Below are 18,293 nucleotides of genomic sequence, written 5' to 3'. Positions count from 1 at the left end.
ACGTGATTAGAGTCTGTTGCTATAGACAGAGCTATCCTGTCCATAACACTGTTCAGGGTGGCCACCATGGGCCTGGTGATTTGACACCCCCTCCCACCCCACAATGGCTGCCCCAACCATCCTAAGGATGGGATGATCCCACATACTGAGTTTAGCCTATAGGGCCCAGGACAGCAAGGCAGAGGTGGAGCAGGGTTGGGATTCAGTGGAAGGGGTAGAGATGGGTGGAATGGGGATGGGGCAGAGCTTGTTGGAGTGGAGTGGAGGGTGGAGATGGAGCAGAGGCCAGAAGAAGCGGGGACGGAAGAAGGATCAAGGTGGAGCTGGGGGTTGCCTGCATGCCACTCCCCAATGGGGATGACCTTGTCTTTTAGACATCGGTCACTAAACCAGAGGTGCTCAAAAAAACAGCCAGGTTTCCTTGACTTTTTGTATGTTGAAAAACGCCAGCCAGTGCTAACATTGACTTCCTGTGGAACAGGCTTAGATCCCTGCAATATCTAACTGGACTCTAAAACATTATGACCAAAATCTTTGTCTATACTGTTGGATGATTTTATATTTTGTCTCTTGCTAGTTTATAGTCAAAGGAGTAAATCTTTTCTCTCTCTGGACCTGTTCCTTTTCCCATTCAATGTAATAGGAGCTTGATCAAGTTTAGAATCATCCCTCAAAAAACAAAACAAAACAAAAAAACCCCCTTAAACTGCCAGCATATTCAGTGCAAGTTTAGCTTGATTGAGTACTTAAGTGAAATACTGCCTTGTATACAGGGTTTACTTTAAACTTAATAGGTACATAATTTTTATGTTGGCATTATGCATATGAGTGGATTTCATCCTGACAGAACTTAACGTTTTGTTGAGAAGTATCATAAAGGGGGTAAAATGAAGCATGTGTGTGTGTTTTCAGGACACGGGCTTGTATTTTCCTATCTCCAATATGACAATATAATGTACATTTGTAGTATCTCCCTGTTCTTTCTCACATGATACAGAAATAATTTTACCTGACTTAGTTTTTCCTTCTTGTGTTGTGTTGTAGATTGTCCTTGTTCTAGCTCTTCTTTCCCAGCAAGTTTTCTTTTGAGACTGAATTGTACTTTATATGGCTCGGAATATTGTAGAATCTTGAGTGCATCTTCATATTTTATATTATCAAAAAATATCGTAGCGCTTAATAGCTGATCACCTGCAAATGGTACCATACATTTATTTTAAGCTATTATTTTGCTATAAGACGTGGTTTTTCAAATCGCAATGTTCTTGATTAACATATAAACATAAAGGGTCATAAACATATGGGCCACATCTGCATGAGAAGCCTCTGTTGACAGAAACGAAGGGTCCTGTGGCACCTTATAGACTAACAGAAAAGTTTTGAGCGTGAGCTTTCACGAGCACAGACTCGCTTCATCAGATGCACGGAAGTGACTGTTGGAAGAGATTTCCCAGCAAAACTTCTGTTGACTGATTACATCTACACATAAAAGTAACTTGAAAGATCAAGCTGCTCTGTTGACAGAGAGCAGCCAGACTGCCCAACCCTCTCTTGGCAGAACAGCTGACTGGAAGCTCTGCAAACAGGGCTACCTGAGGAACCGGAAGCCCTGACTGTTGACAAACGGGCCCTCCGAGGGTCTACATGGATACTCTGTCAACAGAATACTGTCAGCAAAGGTGTTATACCTGATCGGAGAGAGGTATAACACTGCTTGCTGATTATCTGGGTTTTGTTGGTGAACTCCAATGGAGCATTTTGGCCTTGTAGATGCCCTGTGGGTTTTGTTGACAAAAACCCAGTTTTGTTGGGAGAAGTGGCCCATGTAGACGTGGCCATGATGATTATAAAAAAGACAGCATGATTTTTAATGTGTGCACTTTGGAGTGTTAGTTGTTTAAATAGTAATATTGTATTATTGTGAATTCATGCACATAACAGTTCATAAAAGGTTGACTGAATATTGAGCTAGATTCTTCATATATGTAAAGTTATTTCTACTTTTGAAATGTAATGAATTGATTATAGTGTATATCTTTTATTTCAAAAAATTACTAGTTCTAGTGGAGAGCAGTGTATTCCAATGATATATCTGTATCTTGTCATTTATCTGTATTTTGTGATTATTTAACAAACTCCTCATGGGAGCAGATCTGACCCTAGGGTAGCGTGAATCAGGACGACTGCTCCCAGCCCCATGCTTTGAGGGGCAGACCCTGCATACTGGTGTGATTGGCTGGTATGTTCATTCTTGGAAGATTAATCCATCACCTCCATAGGGTCCCAGCTTCTTGCTGAAAATTAGCAGTGGCAGTGACAGGCTTCTCTGTCTACTTTTCAGTGCAGAGAGTCCCCTGTCCTAGCTGGAGCAGAGCCGCTGTGGTATTATGGCCAACAATAGCCCTATGGTAGGCGCAGGCAACTGCCAGTAGCAGCAAGCAGCTCAGCACCAGGCTGCATCCATTCCGTGGGTCCAGCCACTGATGGAGGGCAGGGCTTCCAAGCCAGCCCAGGCTGATTTGTCTCAGTCCCTGCATCCCCTTGCTGGAGAGTAAAGGTAAATGTATGTGCTGCTGTATTCAGGGCTGGCACCTATTTTTGCTTGTATGTGAAAATATGACTCTGTGGCTGTGTCTACACTAGCCCCAAACTTCGAAATGGCCATGCAAATGGCCATTTTGAAGTTTACCAATGAAGCGCTGAAATGCATATTCAGCGCTTCATTAGCATGCAGGCGGCCGCTGCACTTCAAAATTGACGCACCTCACCGCCGTGCGGCTCATCCCAACGGGGCTCCTTTTCGAGAGGACCCCGCCTACTTCGAAGTCCCCTTATTCCCATGGGACTTATTACTTACTTATTCCCCTTATTCCTACTTCGACGTAGGCGGGGTCCTTTCGAAAAGGAGCCCCGTTGGGACAAGCCGCGCGGCGGCGAGGCGCGTCAATTTCGAAGTGCCGCGGCTGCCCACATGCTAATGAAGCGCTGAATATGCATTTCAGCACTTCATTAGTAAACTTCGAAATGGCCATTTGTGTGGCCATTTCGAAGTTTGGAGCTAGTGTGTGTGTGTGTACACTTACACATAAACTTTTGGATTTGCTCGATAATTATGCTTGTTAAAAATCCACAATATCAGACTGTACCTTCTCTCAGACTGAATATTTTTGAAGCAGAAGATCCCTTGAGCACTTGTTTTACGAATATTCCTTCATTTCCTCCACCAGTCACACTAAAACCACTAGCACCAGATTCCACTTCTGTTTTGAAGGTCACCTCCATAGACTCCTAGATGCCCAGAAAAATGTCATGTTAAAATCAATTGTTAATTCACACAGACCACTTGAGACTATACTAAAAGCTTCCTCTCACACAAAAAAGAGCACCTTCAGACGCACTTATCATGCCTCCCTCAAAGAAGGCTGCTTAAAAATGTGAACTTATATGTATAGTATGGGCAAAGTGCTGAACACCTTGACTCCATTCCAGTGACTGTGCAAATGCTTAAAGATAAGCACATGCTTAAGCCTTGTGCTGGATAGGGGCCAGATTGCTCAGCCCAAGTCCTGCGGGGGTAGCAAGAGGACAGAATCTCATGGAAAAAGGGCTGGGCTCTCTCTTTTAGAGTTCATTTCATTCGCCCCAGTCCCAAGCTGCACAGGCACTAACTTTCCAATGTGTTGGACCCCCTGATATGCCCCAGGCCCCACCACAACTCCACTCCTCCTCTCCAGAGCCCTAACTCTCTCCCACCTCTTTCTACTTTGCCCTGGCCCACCCCCTTCCTACCTTTGCTCCGCCCCACACTGTCTTGTCCCAGCCAGTTCCACTCCTTCCCCTGAGGGCGCCATGCCCTCCTCACTCTTTCCCCATGCATCCTACGTGCCATAAAACAGCTGATTGGTGTGGTGGGAGGGTGGAGGAAGAGGGGGAGGCTCTGATTGGTGGGGCACTCCAGCAGGCAGGCAGCACTAGGGGTGAGAGAGACTGCTCAGCATCCCTCATTTTTCCTTGTGGGTACCCATCAGGTCAGTGGCTATGCCAAGCTGTGCCCAGCTCCTGAGGGTCTGGCTTCCTGCTCTCTCAGCACCCCTTCACAGGAATTTGACCTTCTCCACAGTTCTGCACTGTTAGTGTCTTTGGGGCAGGGAACGCTTTTTACTCTGTATTTGTACATCATCTGTAAGGCTGCCAGTTTGCCACAGAGGTAAAAGAAATCAGAGATTCTGTGACTTTCCAGAACCTCCCTGACTCTGGAGTGGGTAGCGTGGCTGGCACCGGTGCTGCTTGAGCAGTCCCTGAGCCAGCCACTGCTGGGGCAGTCTCAGGCTACCATAGCCTCTCCCCCAGCAGCAGGAGTTTGGGTGTGGGAGGGGCCTCAGGGATGGGGGAGGAGGTGAAGGCTCTAGGAAGTGCTTAGCTGCAGGTGGGAAGCTTGGGGGAGCACTCCCTGGAAGTAGTGACATGACTCTCCTGCAGCACCTAGGTGGAGGTACAGCCAGGTGGCTCTGTGCCTGCAGACATCACCCACACAGCTTCTATTGGCTGTGGTTCCTGGCCAATGGGAGCTACAGAGCCAGTGCTCAAAGTATAGTGCATGGCGCTGTCTGGCCAAGCCCCCACCTAGGAGCTGAGGGGGGTACATGTTGCTGCCTGTGGGGAGTCATAAGGAGCCAGGTAGGAAGCCTGCTAGCCCCACTAATCCCGCCAGCACCACTGGGGGTCTGGGTTGTCAGGTTTGGGCCCTGTATTTCATTTAATAGGACAGATACTTGACTGTGGTAAGGCAGCATAGCTCCATTTATATCAGCTGATGATCTGCCCCATGTGAGTTTTGAGAGTATAGAAAAATGTATTACCTTAAAAAGGCTATATATTACCCCTCCCCCCATCCCCAAGCAATAAAATAACAGTAGGGTCTGACAACAACCCTACCACAAAAATTGGCCTTTATTTGTCTATAAGAACAAACCTATAAGCAATGTGGGAGACCACTCACTTTTATTATAACACTGTCATCCGAAGATCAGGGCTGTGTCTACACGTTCCCCAAACTTCGAAATGGCCATGCAAATGGCCATTTTGAAGTTTACTAATGAAGCGCTGAAATGCATATTCAGCGCTTCATTAGCATGCGGGAGGCAGCGGCGCTTCGAAATTGACGTGCCTTGCCGCCGCGCGGCGCGTCCAGACGGGGCTCCTTTTCGAAAGGACACCACCTACTTCGAAGTCCCCTTATTCCCATGGGAATATGCTGCAGATCCCCTTGTATTTTGAAAATGTCTAATCCCATCTCTGTCAGCTGATACTTGCTTTCAGATGTGCCATCTTAGCCCTTGCTTGGACTAAAGATTCACACTCTTTTGTGCTACCCTGCTGCCTTTTATTTGCTCTTCTGGGCTACGTCTACACGTGCCCCAAGCTTAATTAGCATGCGGGCGGCAGCGGCGCTTCGAAATTGATGCGCCTTGCCGCCGCGCGGCGCGTCCAGACGGGGCTCCTTTTCGAAAGGACGCCACCTACTTCGAAGTCCCCATGGGAATAAGGGGACTTCGAAGTAGGTGGCGTCCTTTCGAAAAGGAGCCCCGTCTGGACGCGCCGCGCAGCGGCAAGGCGCGTCAATTTTGAAGCGCCGCTGCCGCCCGCATGCTAATGAAGCGCTGAATATGCATTTCAGCGCTTCATTAGTAAACTTCAAAATGGCCATTTGCATGGCCATTTCGAAGTTTGGGGCACGTGTAGACGTAGCCCAGAAGAGCAAATAAAAGGCAGCAGGGTAGCACAAAAGAGTGTGAATCTTTAGTCCAAGCAAGGGCTAAGATGGCACATCTGAAAGCAAGTATCAGCTGACAGAGATGGGATTAGACATTTTCAAAATACAAGGGGATCTGCAGCATAGTTGTGGTTTTATTTTCTCTTCTTTATTTTATGGGTTCAGCTCCATCACCTCACGAACTTGTGACAGAACGGATCTCTGTATTTGCACCTTACACACTACTGTAGTAATCTTTGTATGAAGTATGCCTTGTAAGGTATCATTTGAAAACTCATAATTTGCTGATTATTATTATCCTGATAAAATATGTGGCACTATTTTATATGATGTTTATAAGATTTCCCTGTATGGTATAGACGTTCCAAACCCCACAGCCTTGCCCAAACAAATGTTGGGAAACAGATATGTCCTAAATAAAGGAACGTGTGCTCTGTTTAATTTGCATGTAAGCAGTAAACAGTGTCATCAAGGAAGAAGGGAAGATTAAGGAGGTTCAAAAAGTTTGAAAAAAATCAGCAGGGAACATCCTTCCACATAGGCTCTGGGCATGTCTACCCCACAGAGTTATTCTAGAATACCTTATTCCTGCATTATTATTCTAAAGAAGATATTCCAGAATAATTTACTCCTCTCAAAACCAGGACTACATTATTTCAAAATAACTCCCAGTTATTTTGACTGAATGAGATGAATGAATGAGATGCAGCGTTCGTTGGACATGGGGAAACAGGGTCCTGACCTTCAGGTTTTGATCAGTAAGACTGCTTTGAGAAGCTTTCCTTAAGTTTGTTAAGTTGAGCATTAGTAACTATTTTATTTTTTTATTTACTTATTTTTTACCTTTTCTGACTTTTATGCTTCATTGGGTGTATGTATTTTCCCTTTGTAGTTGATAACCTTGTTTTGATGTTTACCTAATTTGGTGTGTTTAAAATGAAATGTCCAGGTAACTCCATTTGGAGTGACAAATTATGTTCTTATTAGTCTCATAAAGAATAATGGACTAAATGTGACTTTTATTGTCCAGGACAGTGCTGGGCAAATATCAGTGGTGCATACGTTCCTGTGATACAGTACTTGCTTGTAATTTACACAGTACACAGTGTTCAAATAGATAATATAGATCTTATTTATAGAGTACGTTGCCAAAACTCATCTAAATCCGTTGTTCTTTTTCCTGCCATATTTACATTTCTAACAAAATATGCTTTCTGTGCGAGCTTTTAAACTCACCTGTAACTGACTCATTTTTTGTTTGTCTGTAGAATATTTTTCGTTCTCTGTATCTTCTTGTAGCTGAAAAAGCAATTGAAATATGTAGTGTTCAACTAAAACAATATTGTAAAGTTCACACAGAGATTATGTGGACTCATATATGGATGTGCAAATCAGAGCTCTTAGCCTAAGTTTTGATGAGAGCTAAAACTCACAGCTCACACAGAAATCTATTACTGTTTTAAAAACCAGTGGTAAATGTCTCCATTAGAGTCTATCATGTTAATTTTCAGCTCAGTGGGGATTTAATCACAGGATAAGAGCTGTGCAGATTGTTTGGTTTGTTTGCAACTTAAAAAGCAGTTTCAGTTCAAACTGAAAACAGCAATTTTTTGGTTACTCAGAAAGTGAAAAAAGGTGAAAAAAATCACTTCAGTGCAGTCAAAATGTTTTGGTTGACAAAAGCAACAAGACGTCCTGTGGCACCTTATAGACTAACAGAAATTTTGGAGCATAAGCTTTTGTGGGCAAAGACCTGCTTCATCAGATGCATGAGTTTTGGGAGGCGGGGGAAAGGGGGGTTCAGAGGACGGTTTAAAGAGGGAGTGTCAGTCAAGGGGAGGGCCAGAGTTGACAAGGTCTGTTCAGTCAGGGAGGATGTGGCCCATTACCAGTAGCTAATGTGGAGGTATAAACATCAAGAGCGGAGAAACTGCTTTGGCCCTTTACAAAAGCAATTTCTCTGCTCTTGATGTTCACACCTCCACATTAACTGCTGATAATGGGCCACATCTTCCGTGACTTAACAGACCTTGTCAACTCTGGCCCTCCCCTTGACTGACACTCCCTCTTTAAACCCTCCTCTGAAACCCCCCAACTCATGCATTTGATGAAGTGGGTCTTTGCTCACGAAAGCTTATGCTCCAAAATATCTGTTAGTCTATAAGGTGCCACAGGACTGCTTGTTATTTTTGAACATACAAACTAACTTGGCTCTCCCCAATACTTGGTTGACAAACAATGCTTCATTTTTCCTGATCATTTTAAATATTTTTAAAATATTGTAAATAAAATGGAAAGGCATTTCAAAATGAAAAGAAAAACCGTTCTACAGAACATTTTCCCCACAAAAACACTTAGGGGAAACCAACAAGAATTTCTAAATATTTTGATTTCACGTTGCTGCCCATATGAACTGTGTCAGGCACACTGTGCATTGATCATACTCATTTAAACATGTGTGTCTGACGTACAAAAAAAAAAGCAGGATGGTGGATGTGCTAACCAATTGTCTAGGACAGCTACCTCAAAAAAGGGACAATCCTGGAAACACTGGACAGCACACAACCCTATTGGTTGTGTGTACAATTCCACAATAAGCAGGAAAGGTTTAACAAGAGGCTGTGGACTTAATCAGCTCATTCCCACTACACCAGCAATAGGTGTCAAGCTTAGAGGGAGGAGCTAAAAGCTTAGAGGGAGCGGGGTACTGACCAGGAGGGAGAGTAACTCTCTGTTTCTAATTCAGAGACAGAAATCTGGCTGCATCCAGGCAACTGTTCGCCTGCTGGCAGGCAGAGCACCCCTGTAGGAAAGTGGGGCAGCCTGCAACTGGGAGCGCAAGGCAGTTGGGAAAGCAAGCTGGAGAAAGTGAGTGTCCCGGGATTCTGTATGCTGGTGAAGGGACAGGAAAACTCCCACAGGGTCAGGGACTTCCCTGCCAGGGAGTAAAGAGATTCTGCAGCTGAGTCACATAGGTGGCAGAAAGTGCATGGAAGGGGGCTAGCGAGAGAGTGGCTGATAGACAATGAGCCTTGGACAACGCTGTGGGAATGGCTCAAGACAGCTGTAGGAAGAAAGTGGTCCAAGGAGGCAGGAGGGGGTCTGGGTAGGCACATCTTGGCTGTTTATTAAAGGGTCCTTGAACTGGAACCCAAAGATGAGGGAAGGTTAGAAAGGTGTGTAGAAGTCCCCCTGATCCCAGAGTTAAGGGCTAGTGAGTCTGGAGTTGGGCTGAGAACCCAGCATGAGGTTAATGAACTGTTGTTCTCTGGACTCTTGGGTTGTCCCAAAGAGGAGGGGAGTAGCCTAAATATGCTCCATCCAAAGGGCCAAGTCACAAGAAGTGTTGGAGGATCTAAAATGGCCATTTGTCAGAGACCAGAGAGGAAGATCCTGCAACATTCCTTGTACCAACAGGAGGTTGCTTTAGTGGTGAGCCACATTCTTACAGCTAGAAATAGAGGCAATTTCAAAGACTATATCATGTAAACTCAGTCTTTTGAGAGTCTTTTATAGGTTGTATCTTCCAGGAAGTTGCTTCCTGACACTCTCCACCTCACCTCCAGTCAGGAAAGAATTAGGAAAAAAAAATCTTCTAATGCTTTACATTTTCATATAGAAACTCAAATATTTTCTTAATTAAAGTATATATGATTGATCATGCTTTGTGTGAAATGTCAGCTAAATCCTGACACACTTCTGCCCATAAATGCAATTAACATACACTGTTTGGACGAGGAAAAGAGTGACAAGGTGAGGATGTGGATTTCAAAGTACTTCTGTAAATATACCCACATTTTAGTCCTACAGAAGTCCATGGGAATTTTGCTAATAAGCCCCGAAAGATGAGAATTTAGCTAAAAATGAATTGAGTGTGAAAACCCTACGTATGACTTGCCTTTTTGTTAAAATATTCTTCTTCTATGGAATATTCATAAACTGGAGAGGATCCTTGTGGCCTTGGCCGTATGTCTTCTATTGTCACTTCATTGACCTGCAGTGAAGAAAGATGAGAAACAACGGTCATTATTAAACATTCTGGCAAAAGACCTCCCAGACGCCCCCAGTTGTGCTACAAAGATGTTTGCAAGAGGGACCTCAGGGAGGTAGACATCGAGCCAGACAGCTGGTAGGAGCTGGCAGATGATCGCAGCAGATGGAGGCAGGAACTATGCAAGGGTCTTCAGAAGGGTGAGATGAGGATCGGACAGCTAGCAGAGGAAAAGTGAGCCCACAGAAAGCACAGTAAGGACCTGCCAGACACCCATTACACATGCAACGATGCAGCAAGGACTGTCACTCTCGTGTGGGTCTTCACAGTCACAGCTGATGCTGCAAATGATGATCCCAAATGGAACTACGAAGGGCGTGATCCATAGTCTACGTAGACTGAAGGACACTGCTGCTGTGTGCTATTAAACATAAACAATCCCTAGGGCTTGGGAGAACTTTTCTACTTTAGCATCAAATATAAATGTAAAAATCTCTCTCTTTGTTCAAGCCTGGTTCCAATAATAGTGGTTGCAGAACAGCCATTCATTATCTCCTTTTGGGGCAAGTTTCCATTTAAGTATGTGATATGATCAAAAGAGGAGCTAGTTCTTGGAAACAGAAATGATGCCTTCACAATGGTTCTCTTAGCTATGGATACCTTTGAAATCCAGATAGGTTAGGCACAAATAATGGCCTCAAAGAGATTCTGATAACTTTTCCATCTTGCTTTAGGGTTAAATTACACCCCCAGTAACCTCAGATGCGCAGTGGATCCACCCAGCATTTGGAATTCGTGGGAGAAATTCTGACTGACTAAGCAAACTTCCCTCTGGGGTGTCTCAGATAGCTTATGGCAGTGGACATGTTAAGCCATCCTTGAAATAAAAATTAAATCGCTGTGGAAACAAGAATTTGCTGCACCTTGGAATATAATTATTAGCATGGCACAAATCTCTGGGGAGGAGAAGCCCTCTCTATTGCGAAGAGCTGCACTCCAAGGCATATTACATTGCCTCAAATTTTGTCTTTTGGAATTCTGTATATCTGAAGATCAGTTTAGCAAAAGGCCAATCCAGTTGTCAAGATGTCTCCCTAACAGAAATAATAATAGATACATCATTGTGGGAAACTATTATAATCTTAATCATCAAGCTCTCAGAAGTAAATGATAACATCACTCACAGAATCGTCTTCTTCTGCATCTGCATCAGCATCAGCTTCTTGCTCCCCTGGTCTCAGCTGTATGCCAGAACCTGCAAACATCATAAAGCCGTCAATCTATGTGCTGCACTGTCAACTCAGTGCACTCAGTTTTACAAACATAAAGTTTATAGAGCAATTTTTATGACAAGATTTCTCAAATTTCATCCTACTAGTCTTCCCAGAGGTACAAAGTATAATCACACTGCCACTGATGCAAATGTTGTAGCAAGAAAAGAAATCCCATACCTGGGAAAATAGATTAAAGGAGTTTTAGTGAGTGAATTTACAAGCAAACAAAGCCAAATTGCACAGGATAAGAAAGAAAGCACATATAAAGCATCCGTGGGTTACAGCAGTAATAAGCACTTAACATGGTTAACAAATATACATCATAGGCTACGTCTACACGTGAAGCCTACATCGAAATAGGCTATTTCGATGAATAACGTCTACACGTCCTCCAGGGCTGGCAACGTCGATGTTCAACTTCGACGTTGCGCGGCACCACATCGAAATAGGCGCTGCGAGGGAACGTCTACATGCCAAAGTAGCACACATCGAAATAAGGGTGCCAGGCACAGCTGCAGACAGGGTCACAGGGTGGACTCAACAGCAAACCGCTCCCTTAAAGGGCCCCTCCCAGACACAGTTGCACTAAACAACACAAAATACACAGAGCTGACAACTGGTTGCAGACCCTGTGCCTGCAGCATGGATCCCCAGCTGCCGCAGCAGCAGCCAAAAGCCCTGGGCTAAGGGCTGCTGCCCACGGTGACCATAGAGCCCCGCAGGGGCTCGAGAGAGAGTGTCTCTCAACCCCTCAGCTGATGGTCGCCATGGCGGACCCCGCTATTTCGAAGTTGCAGGGACGCGCAACGACTACACGGTCCCTACTTTGACGTTGAACGTCGAAGTAGGGCGCTATTCCTATCCCCTCATGGGGTTAGCGACTTCGACATCTCGCCGCCTAAAGTCGAAGTTAACTTCGAAATAGCGCCCGGCGCGTGTAGCCGTGACGGGCGCTATTTCGAATTTAGTGCCGCTACTTCGAAGTAGCGTGCACGTGTAGACACGGCTATAGCCTCCTTGCCTGGGATACATATGTTTTGTGAATTACACTTAAGCCAATAACTAACCCCTTGGCAAACCTCCATAACATTTAGTGGAGTCTTAGTCTATCACCACAAATAAATACAGTAGTGGATGAATTAGCCCCAATAGGGATAAGTCCTAGGATTTCAAACAATCAAACAAAAATAATTAGCTCATATTACAAGCTCACAGGAATCTTTTACATCAGTGGAAAGGATTGTGACCTAGAGATAGCCACTAAACATCAGGACTTCTGAATTCTCTTCCCAGCTCTTCAACTGACTTGCAGACTCCAACAGACAGGAAAGCCTGGCAGCAGCCAGGTAGCCTGACACAATTCCTGAAAAGTGTGAATTGACTCATGTTGTGGGTGTTAACGCTGAGGCATAATAATGGCTTGTTTAATATCAACATTAACAATTTGATACCAATCATTTCTAGCTCAAATACTTAACTAATGTGCTTCTCCATCACTGTTTGGTGCATTGGAGAATAATGGGATTGGGAGATGAGAATGGTGGGTAGTTTGCTGGGATGAGTGAAAGAGGAATTTCAGAACTTTCTTGCTACCGACAAAGGCAGCTGCCTCTTGGATATGAAATCTGAAACTCCTGCCTACTACAGCTTCTCAGGGGCTAAAACTTTCTGCCCATCCAAGCTGCTCCCATTCCAATGTAGTAAGGCACTGGAAAGGGAAAATGGAGGGGTATAAAATCAGGTGACTCTAATACCAAAATAATTAGCATGCAGAATATTATCTGACTTGCAAGACTTATTTTTCAAATTGTATTCAATGAAAGCATCAGAGTGAGTTTACTTGAAACTGACAGAGAATGTCCAGAGGACTGCGAATTCAGCACTGGGCTGTATCAGAACTCAGGGCATTGCTGTAGAATGTAGCTCAACTTGATGCAGAGTGCATAGGGTCATGATAACCAAAAGGTCTCAGCTGTTACTGGATAAGTAATTGAGAGAAAGCTGTGCTAGTCTATATACTATCAAAACAAAAAAGCAGTCCAGTAGCACTTTAAAGACTAACAAAATAATTTATTAGGTGATGAGCTTTCGTGGGACAGACCCACTTCTTCAGATCATAACCATACCAGAACAGACTTTTGCATACTTGGCTTAATCTGATTCTTGATACCCACCTCACCCTTCTGCTCCTCTACTCTCTGATTTGCTCACCTTGATAATATTTTTCTGATTTGTCAACGTTGATTACTATTTTTGGTTCTCTGTGCCTTAAATATCGAGTCTGTTCTGGTATGGCTCTGATCTGAAGAAGTGGGTCTGTCTCACGAAAGCTCATCATCTAATAAATTATTTTGTTAGTTTTTAAAGTACTACTGGACTGCTTTTTTGTTCTGTTATTGGATAGTGTAAAATTGCTCTGGCAAGGCTAACTGAACCTAGTTAGACAAAATAAAAAAGCAAACTAATCCAGTGTCTGGTGGAACCAAAGTTCCAAAAAATGTGAAAAGTCAAAAAGTCCAAAAAAGTCATGTTCCATTTTCTTTTTATGCCTCATCTGATTTTCCTTTGTGTGTATAAGTATTTAGATAATATTGGTATGGAATAATAATAATAATAATAATATCGAGAAACAGTTAAACAATCTGATCAAGGATTAGAAGCTTCACTTAAATGAAGAAAGCAGAGTTCTTCAAATGTAAATGTCCAAAATAATTTTGGGACTAAGTTTTCAAAGAATTGGGGATATGCAGGTTCAGTTCCTCAGACCCTACATCATTTATATTGGACTGATTTTTCAACATGCTGAGCCATTTGGCTCTGAGGAGCGGCATCTCTTATCCATATGTAATTTAATCAGAGATTTGTGTGTATTAGTGCTACAGGCCTATGCCCAGGGAACTTGGTTTGGTTCTTTTTTTCTAAAGATTCAGCCACAGCTGCCTAGTTTTAGGGCTGTAACCATAAGCTCATGTCTTTACTGTTTTCTTGGACATTATGTTTTTATTGGAAAAACAAAAACAAAAATACAAAAATAAGCACAACTGGCCAAAAAAAGTAACTTAACAGAACATCATTTCAGTCTATAGTTCATTTGCTCCACAGACATGTGTAATGTAGCACTTGAAGTCCTGCCATTGCTAGGTTTTGAGTCTGAGTAGCTGGCAATTAATGTTGGCATTTGTTACTGGAAAACAGAAAAGAACAAATTCACAGTACAGTTTGTGGGTCTGATTCACCTGGCTGTATCTCCTGTTTTATTTCCAGAGTAGCATCAGTGAGTTCCGTGAATTATAGATTCATCAAACAGGAGCAACGCAGAGGAGAATCAAGCCCTCCATTTTCAAAACCAGAATGCCCTGTAAACTCTACCTGCCTGGTTTCTTTAGTTGGGCAGGAACTCATACCCTTTGATTTGTCCTGCGAGGTGATGGCCTGCTCTTACACTATAAATTCTGACTTAGGTACAGTGACATTACACAAAATACGTTAAACCAAATGTTTTAGACAAATCAAACCTATCACTCACCCCTACATGTCTCTGTCACCTCCAGTCCTAGCCTAATTCCTATGATGACTAGACACTGACACTGGAATTTCCAAATGGCCTAAGGGAATTAGGCCTCTTACTTCTACTGAGTTTCTGTGAGAACTGAGCATTTGCCTCCCAGCTTAGACTGCTATTTTTAGTTCTGCTTTTAACTGCCTGTGACCAAATTCTCCACTGGGCTCTTCTCCTGGGCAAGCACAGGCAGGTAGGCTGATCTGAGTGAGATGGATTATCGTGGTGATGGAGCAAAGGGAGGTTCCTGCTTTTTAACAGGGATGAGTCAAGAAGCTGGGGGAGCCTGATACTCACAGGTCTTTTTCCAATACTTTGGCCAACCTATAGATGGTTGAGTCAGAAGGCTGAGTGGTACCTTTCAAGGGTAGTGTACATCTGACAGGCAAAAGCCTCACCTATCTCTGAACATAGCATTGTACAGAAGTTCACCAAAATGCAGCCAAGTATTTTAAGGGGCCACTCCATCTCTGAGAGTAGTAGTATTAGTTAGTGAGGGAGAGAAAACCCCTGTCCATCTCTGCCTGAAGAGCTGCTAAAATTATTTACAATTACTTCACGAAAAAATTAGGAAACCCAGCCCCCATCTTGCCCACATGGAATGCCTCAGATGATAGAGCAAGGAGTGCTCCTGCACAAATCTCCCACCCCTCAAGAAACATTGGACAATCCTGCCTCAGAGAGAATGTAAAGCAATCCTTGCTGTCCTCTGCTTACTTAAGGGCATTTGCCCTGCAGGTCAGGTAGCCTTGTAATCAGCCTTCTTATGCAGCCATTTGGGGCTTTTACGCTCCTTTCTGCAGCTATAAAACTAGCCCTAAGATTTGGCCTAAATTTTTCTTGTTTCACAAGACACTAAAAACAAACTTATAAAAGTGAGACTGACAGTGATTAATTCTGTCTCAAGCCAGGCTTTTCTTTTCTCTGTATATAAATAACTGTGCCAAGGAACTGTGATTCATATGTATGTCAACTTCATGCTCCAAATAGCAGCTATGCCAATATTTCATTGGTTTTAATTTTTTTCATAAAGACTTGACAATCAATGCTTTGTCCAAAATATTTTCATAAACAAAATGGAATTCATGTCTGTAACCACTTGCAATAGCCACTGGACCAATTTCAGACCAGAGGAATTTTTGGAAAGTAGAGAGTAGGAGTTGCACAGAAAAGAACAATTTAATATTACATATGACTCAAAATCATACGAGATTTTGAAGGTACTTTTTTCTAATTTTTTTTCTCTGATGTGGCCAATTCAGTTGGCCTATTTTGGGAAAAAAAAGCAAAAGTTTAAGACTTCCAATGTACCGATAGAGTAAATTATTATTATTTCAATGTTCAAATGTACCTATTTGACAATTTAACAAAACGCAACATATATGTGTCATATAAAGGGTGACACTGTCATCTAATCTACCAGATCAGTCACGTTTGAATTTGTCATTGATATTTAGTTAAAATCGAGATTTAATTTGGAGACTGAGAAATTAATTTACCATAAGACGTATAATTTTTAAAAGAAAGAAAAAAGCAAGAAAAGTCAAATAAATGTCATTCTAGGTATATTTTAAAAAACTTGAATGAACAGGCAACAAAAAGGCACTGCAGAGAAAGCATCTGCAGTCACTCCCCAGGAGAAAAGATGTGTATCTGGGCATAGAAGCAAGTGGCCTATGTTAATCCCTGCAGGGCGGGCGATGGGAGTTTAGACTGGCAAGCCCAGGGAAGGGGGAAATGTGGAGTTCAGGGGAAAGAGCAGGATATGCCAACCCTTGGCTGCTGACGAAAGCTTTGAGCCAGGCCCTGGAGAAGATGGTGGACCAAGGTCCCCTTACCAGATGCTGATGAAGTGGCACTGGCAGGGCAGAGAACAGAAAGACTGCCATTTGCCAAGGAAGCCGCTGATGCCCAGAATGTATCTGGTGGTCCAGCCTGAAAACTGAATCATGATGAGGAGGCTGCAGTTCCTGAAGTGGGAGGGGTCTTCAGGCTAGGAGAATGGTGAGAAAGGCTGCACTAGGGTGCAATGCCTGCCTGGAGCTAATCCCCAGGATGGCCAGCAGGAGGTGCCACTAGCAGTGAATGGACCCTGTCACAGAGGACTAATGTAATTAGAATCTTGGAAGTTTTTAAACAAACTCTTCTACCAATGAGCTATTCCAAGATGGGTGTTAGTAGTACATTGGTGCAACCACCTGACACTCATTTACCTCCTTGCCTTTAGTCACCCAACTTGTGTGCCTATTAATTCACATGCTTGAGAGGCTGATTGCTACATACTTTTATCTGAAGCCCCTTTTTTCAAATACAATATTGTGGCAGTCAGGGCCAGGTATTCCTCCACTACAAAGAGCACAAGTGAGAAGAATCAACAAATGTTTTTAACACCTTTTCTCCACTGTTTTTAATAGATGAGTTATTTGTTGTTTTTTTCATAGCTCATTTTCTCATTTTGTAAAGTTCTCTTCCTGTGCAAACTCTTCCTATTTCTTTCGCACTCACAGAAACCCAGATGCACTTGCACATGCATTTTTGTGGCCAGCGGCCACTTTCAATCCACTTTCTTTGACAAAAGCTAAATTTAGAGCATGAAACCATGCCTAGGCAAGCTCCTTATTCAGGAAAACACTTAAGCTCAAGGTGAACTTTAACCATGTGCTTGAATTTCAATTTTGTCACTGGGATTTAAACACCTGGGTAACAGCCCCTTTTCAATAGGCAAGTTGTCCCGAATCAGAGCTTTTTACGGTAGCATACCCTCAAAACACCAAACGCCAACATCAAAGGCAAGTTTTAAGCTGAAACCCACAAGGAAAAAAAGACAAGAAACACCTGGCTCAAGAAACACCTGGTACAGAGACCTTAAGGCAGACACTAAAAAGATGGGATACACCTGGTCAGCACCGGAAAAGATCGCCCAAGATAGGGGATGTTGGCAAACGGTCATCAATGGCCTATGCTCCAAGTTGCAGGAGTGGAAGAGGCTTATTACTACTACTAAGCCACAGTAGCTGGCAGGGTCACTCCTGGCCATATTGTACTCTGTAGTGGAGGTGAGAATGATAGAGGCAGTTCACATTTGCTACTTCTTCTCTTTCAGCCCTTCACTATCCCTTAACTGCATCTTATCCCCATTCTTCCAGCATTCCCGTCGGCCACCCTTATTGCTTTCCTTCCCCATTAACTCAATGGGCTTAGGGATTGTCTGTGTTTCCATGGTGAGATCTCCACCGAATGCACTCTGGTGGATTGGGGAATAGTTTAGACATCCTCTAAAAGGTTCATGGCCCATCACAACATACCTATTAGTTCTGATCAGTCAGTCAACCACCATCCTCCACTACACTACTGAATTCTTGGACACAGTCTGCCTACTCAATTGGAAGTTTCCTAAAAGCATCACAAAAAACCGAAACATTAAAACATCAGTGAAACATAATCTCTCCTACCTACTGTTTTCTGAGAAAACGTCAGAACCTGCCATATTTAAACTGCTCTCTGCTCTTTGGCTTAATTTTCTGCATGTTCCAAAATCTACTATGATGATGACTCATGAATGGAGAAGTAGAACCACTTTCTTTTTCCTAATTGCAGCGTGTGGCTTGACTAGTCAGCATTTGCCAGTCCATCTGCTAAATGTGCCGTCCAAATGGTATGTGCATCATAAAAATAGTTATTGTACTCATTGTAATC

General features: G+C 43.3%; 1 protein-coding gene across 1 annotated transcript in view; it reads right to left on the bottom strand.

Moving 5' to 3' along the window:
- The window catches only part of AHNAK2 (AHNAK nucleoprotein 2), a 74,968-nt gene that overhangs the window by 22,024 nt on the left and 34,651 nt on the right, over positions 1–18,293 (bottom strand). Inside the window, exons 2-6 of the mRNA XM_074996385.1 lie at positions 10,949–11,019; positions 9,672–9,767; positions 7,010–7,072; positions 3,147–3,288; positions 1,010–1,191 (exon numbers count right to left, since the gene is read on the bottom strand). Coding sequence (XP_074852486.1) covers positions 1,010–1,191; positions 3,147–3,288; positions 7,010–7,024 — 339 coding nt within the window. The 5' untranslated portion in view covers positions 7,025–7,072; positions 9,672–9,767; positions 10,949–11,019. The remainder of the gene's footprint in view (positions 1–1,009; positions 1,192–3,146; positions 3,289–7,009; positions 7,073–9,671; positions 9,768–10,948; positions 11,020–18,293) is intronic.

Source organism: Carettochelys insculpta, chromosome 6, assembly GCF_033958435.1.
Source record: "Carettochelys insculpta isolate YL-2023 chromosome 6, ASM3395843v1, whole genome shotgun sequence".
Classification (NCBI taxonomy): domain Eukaryota; kingdom Metazoa; phylum Chordata; order Testudines; family Carettochelyidae; genus Carettochelys; species Carettochelys insculpta.
This window is presented reverse-complemented; position numbering and strand designations above follow the sequence as displayed.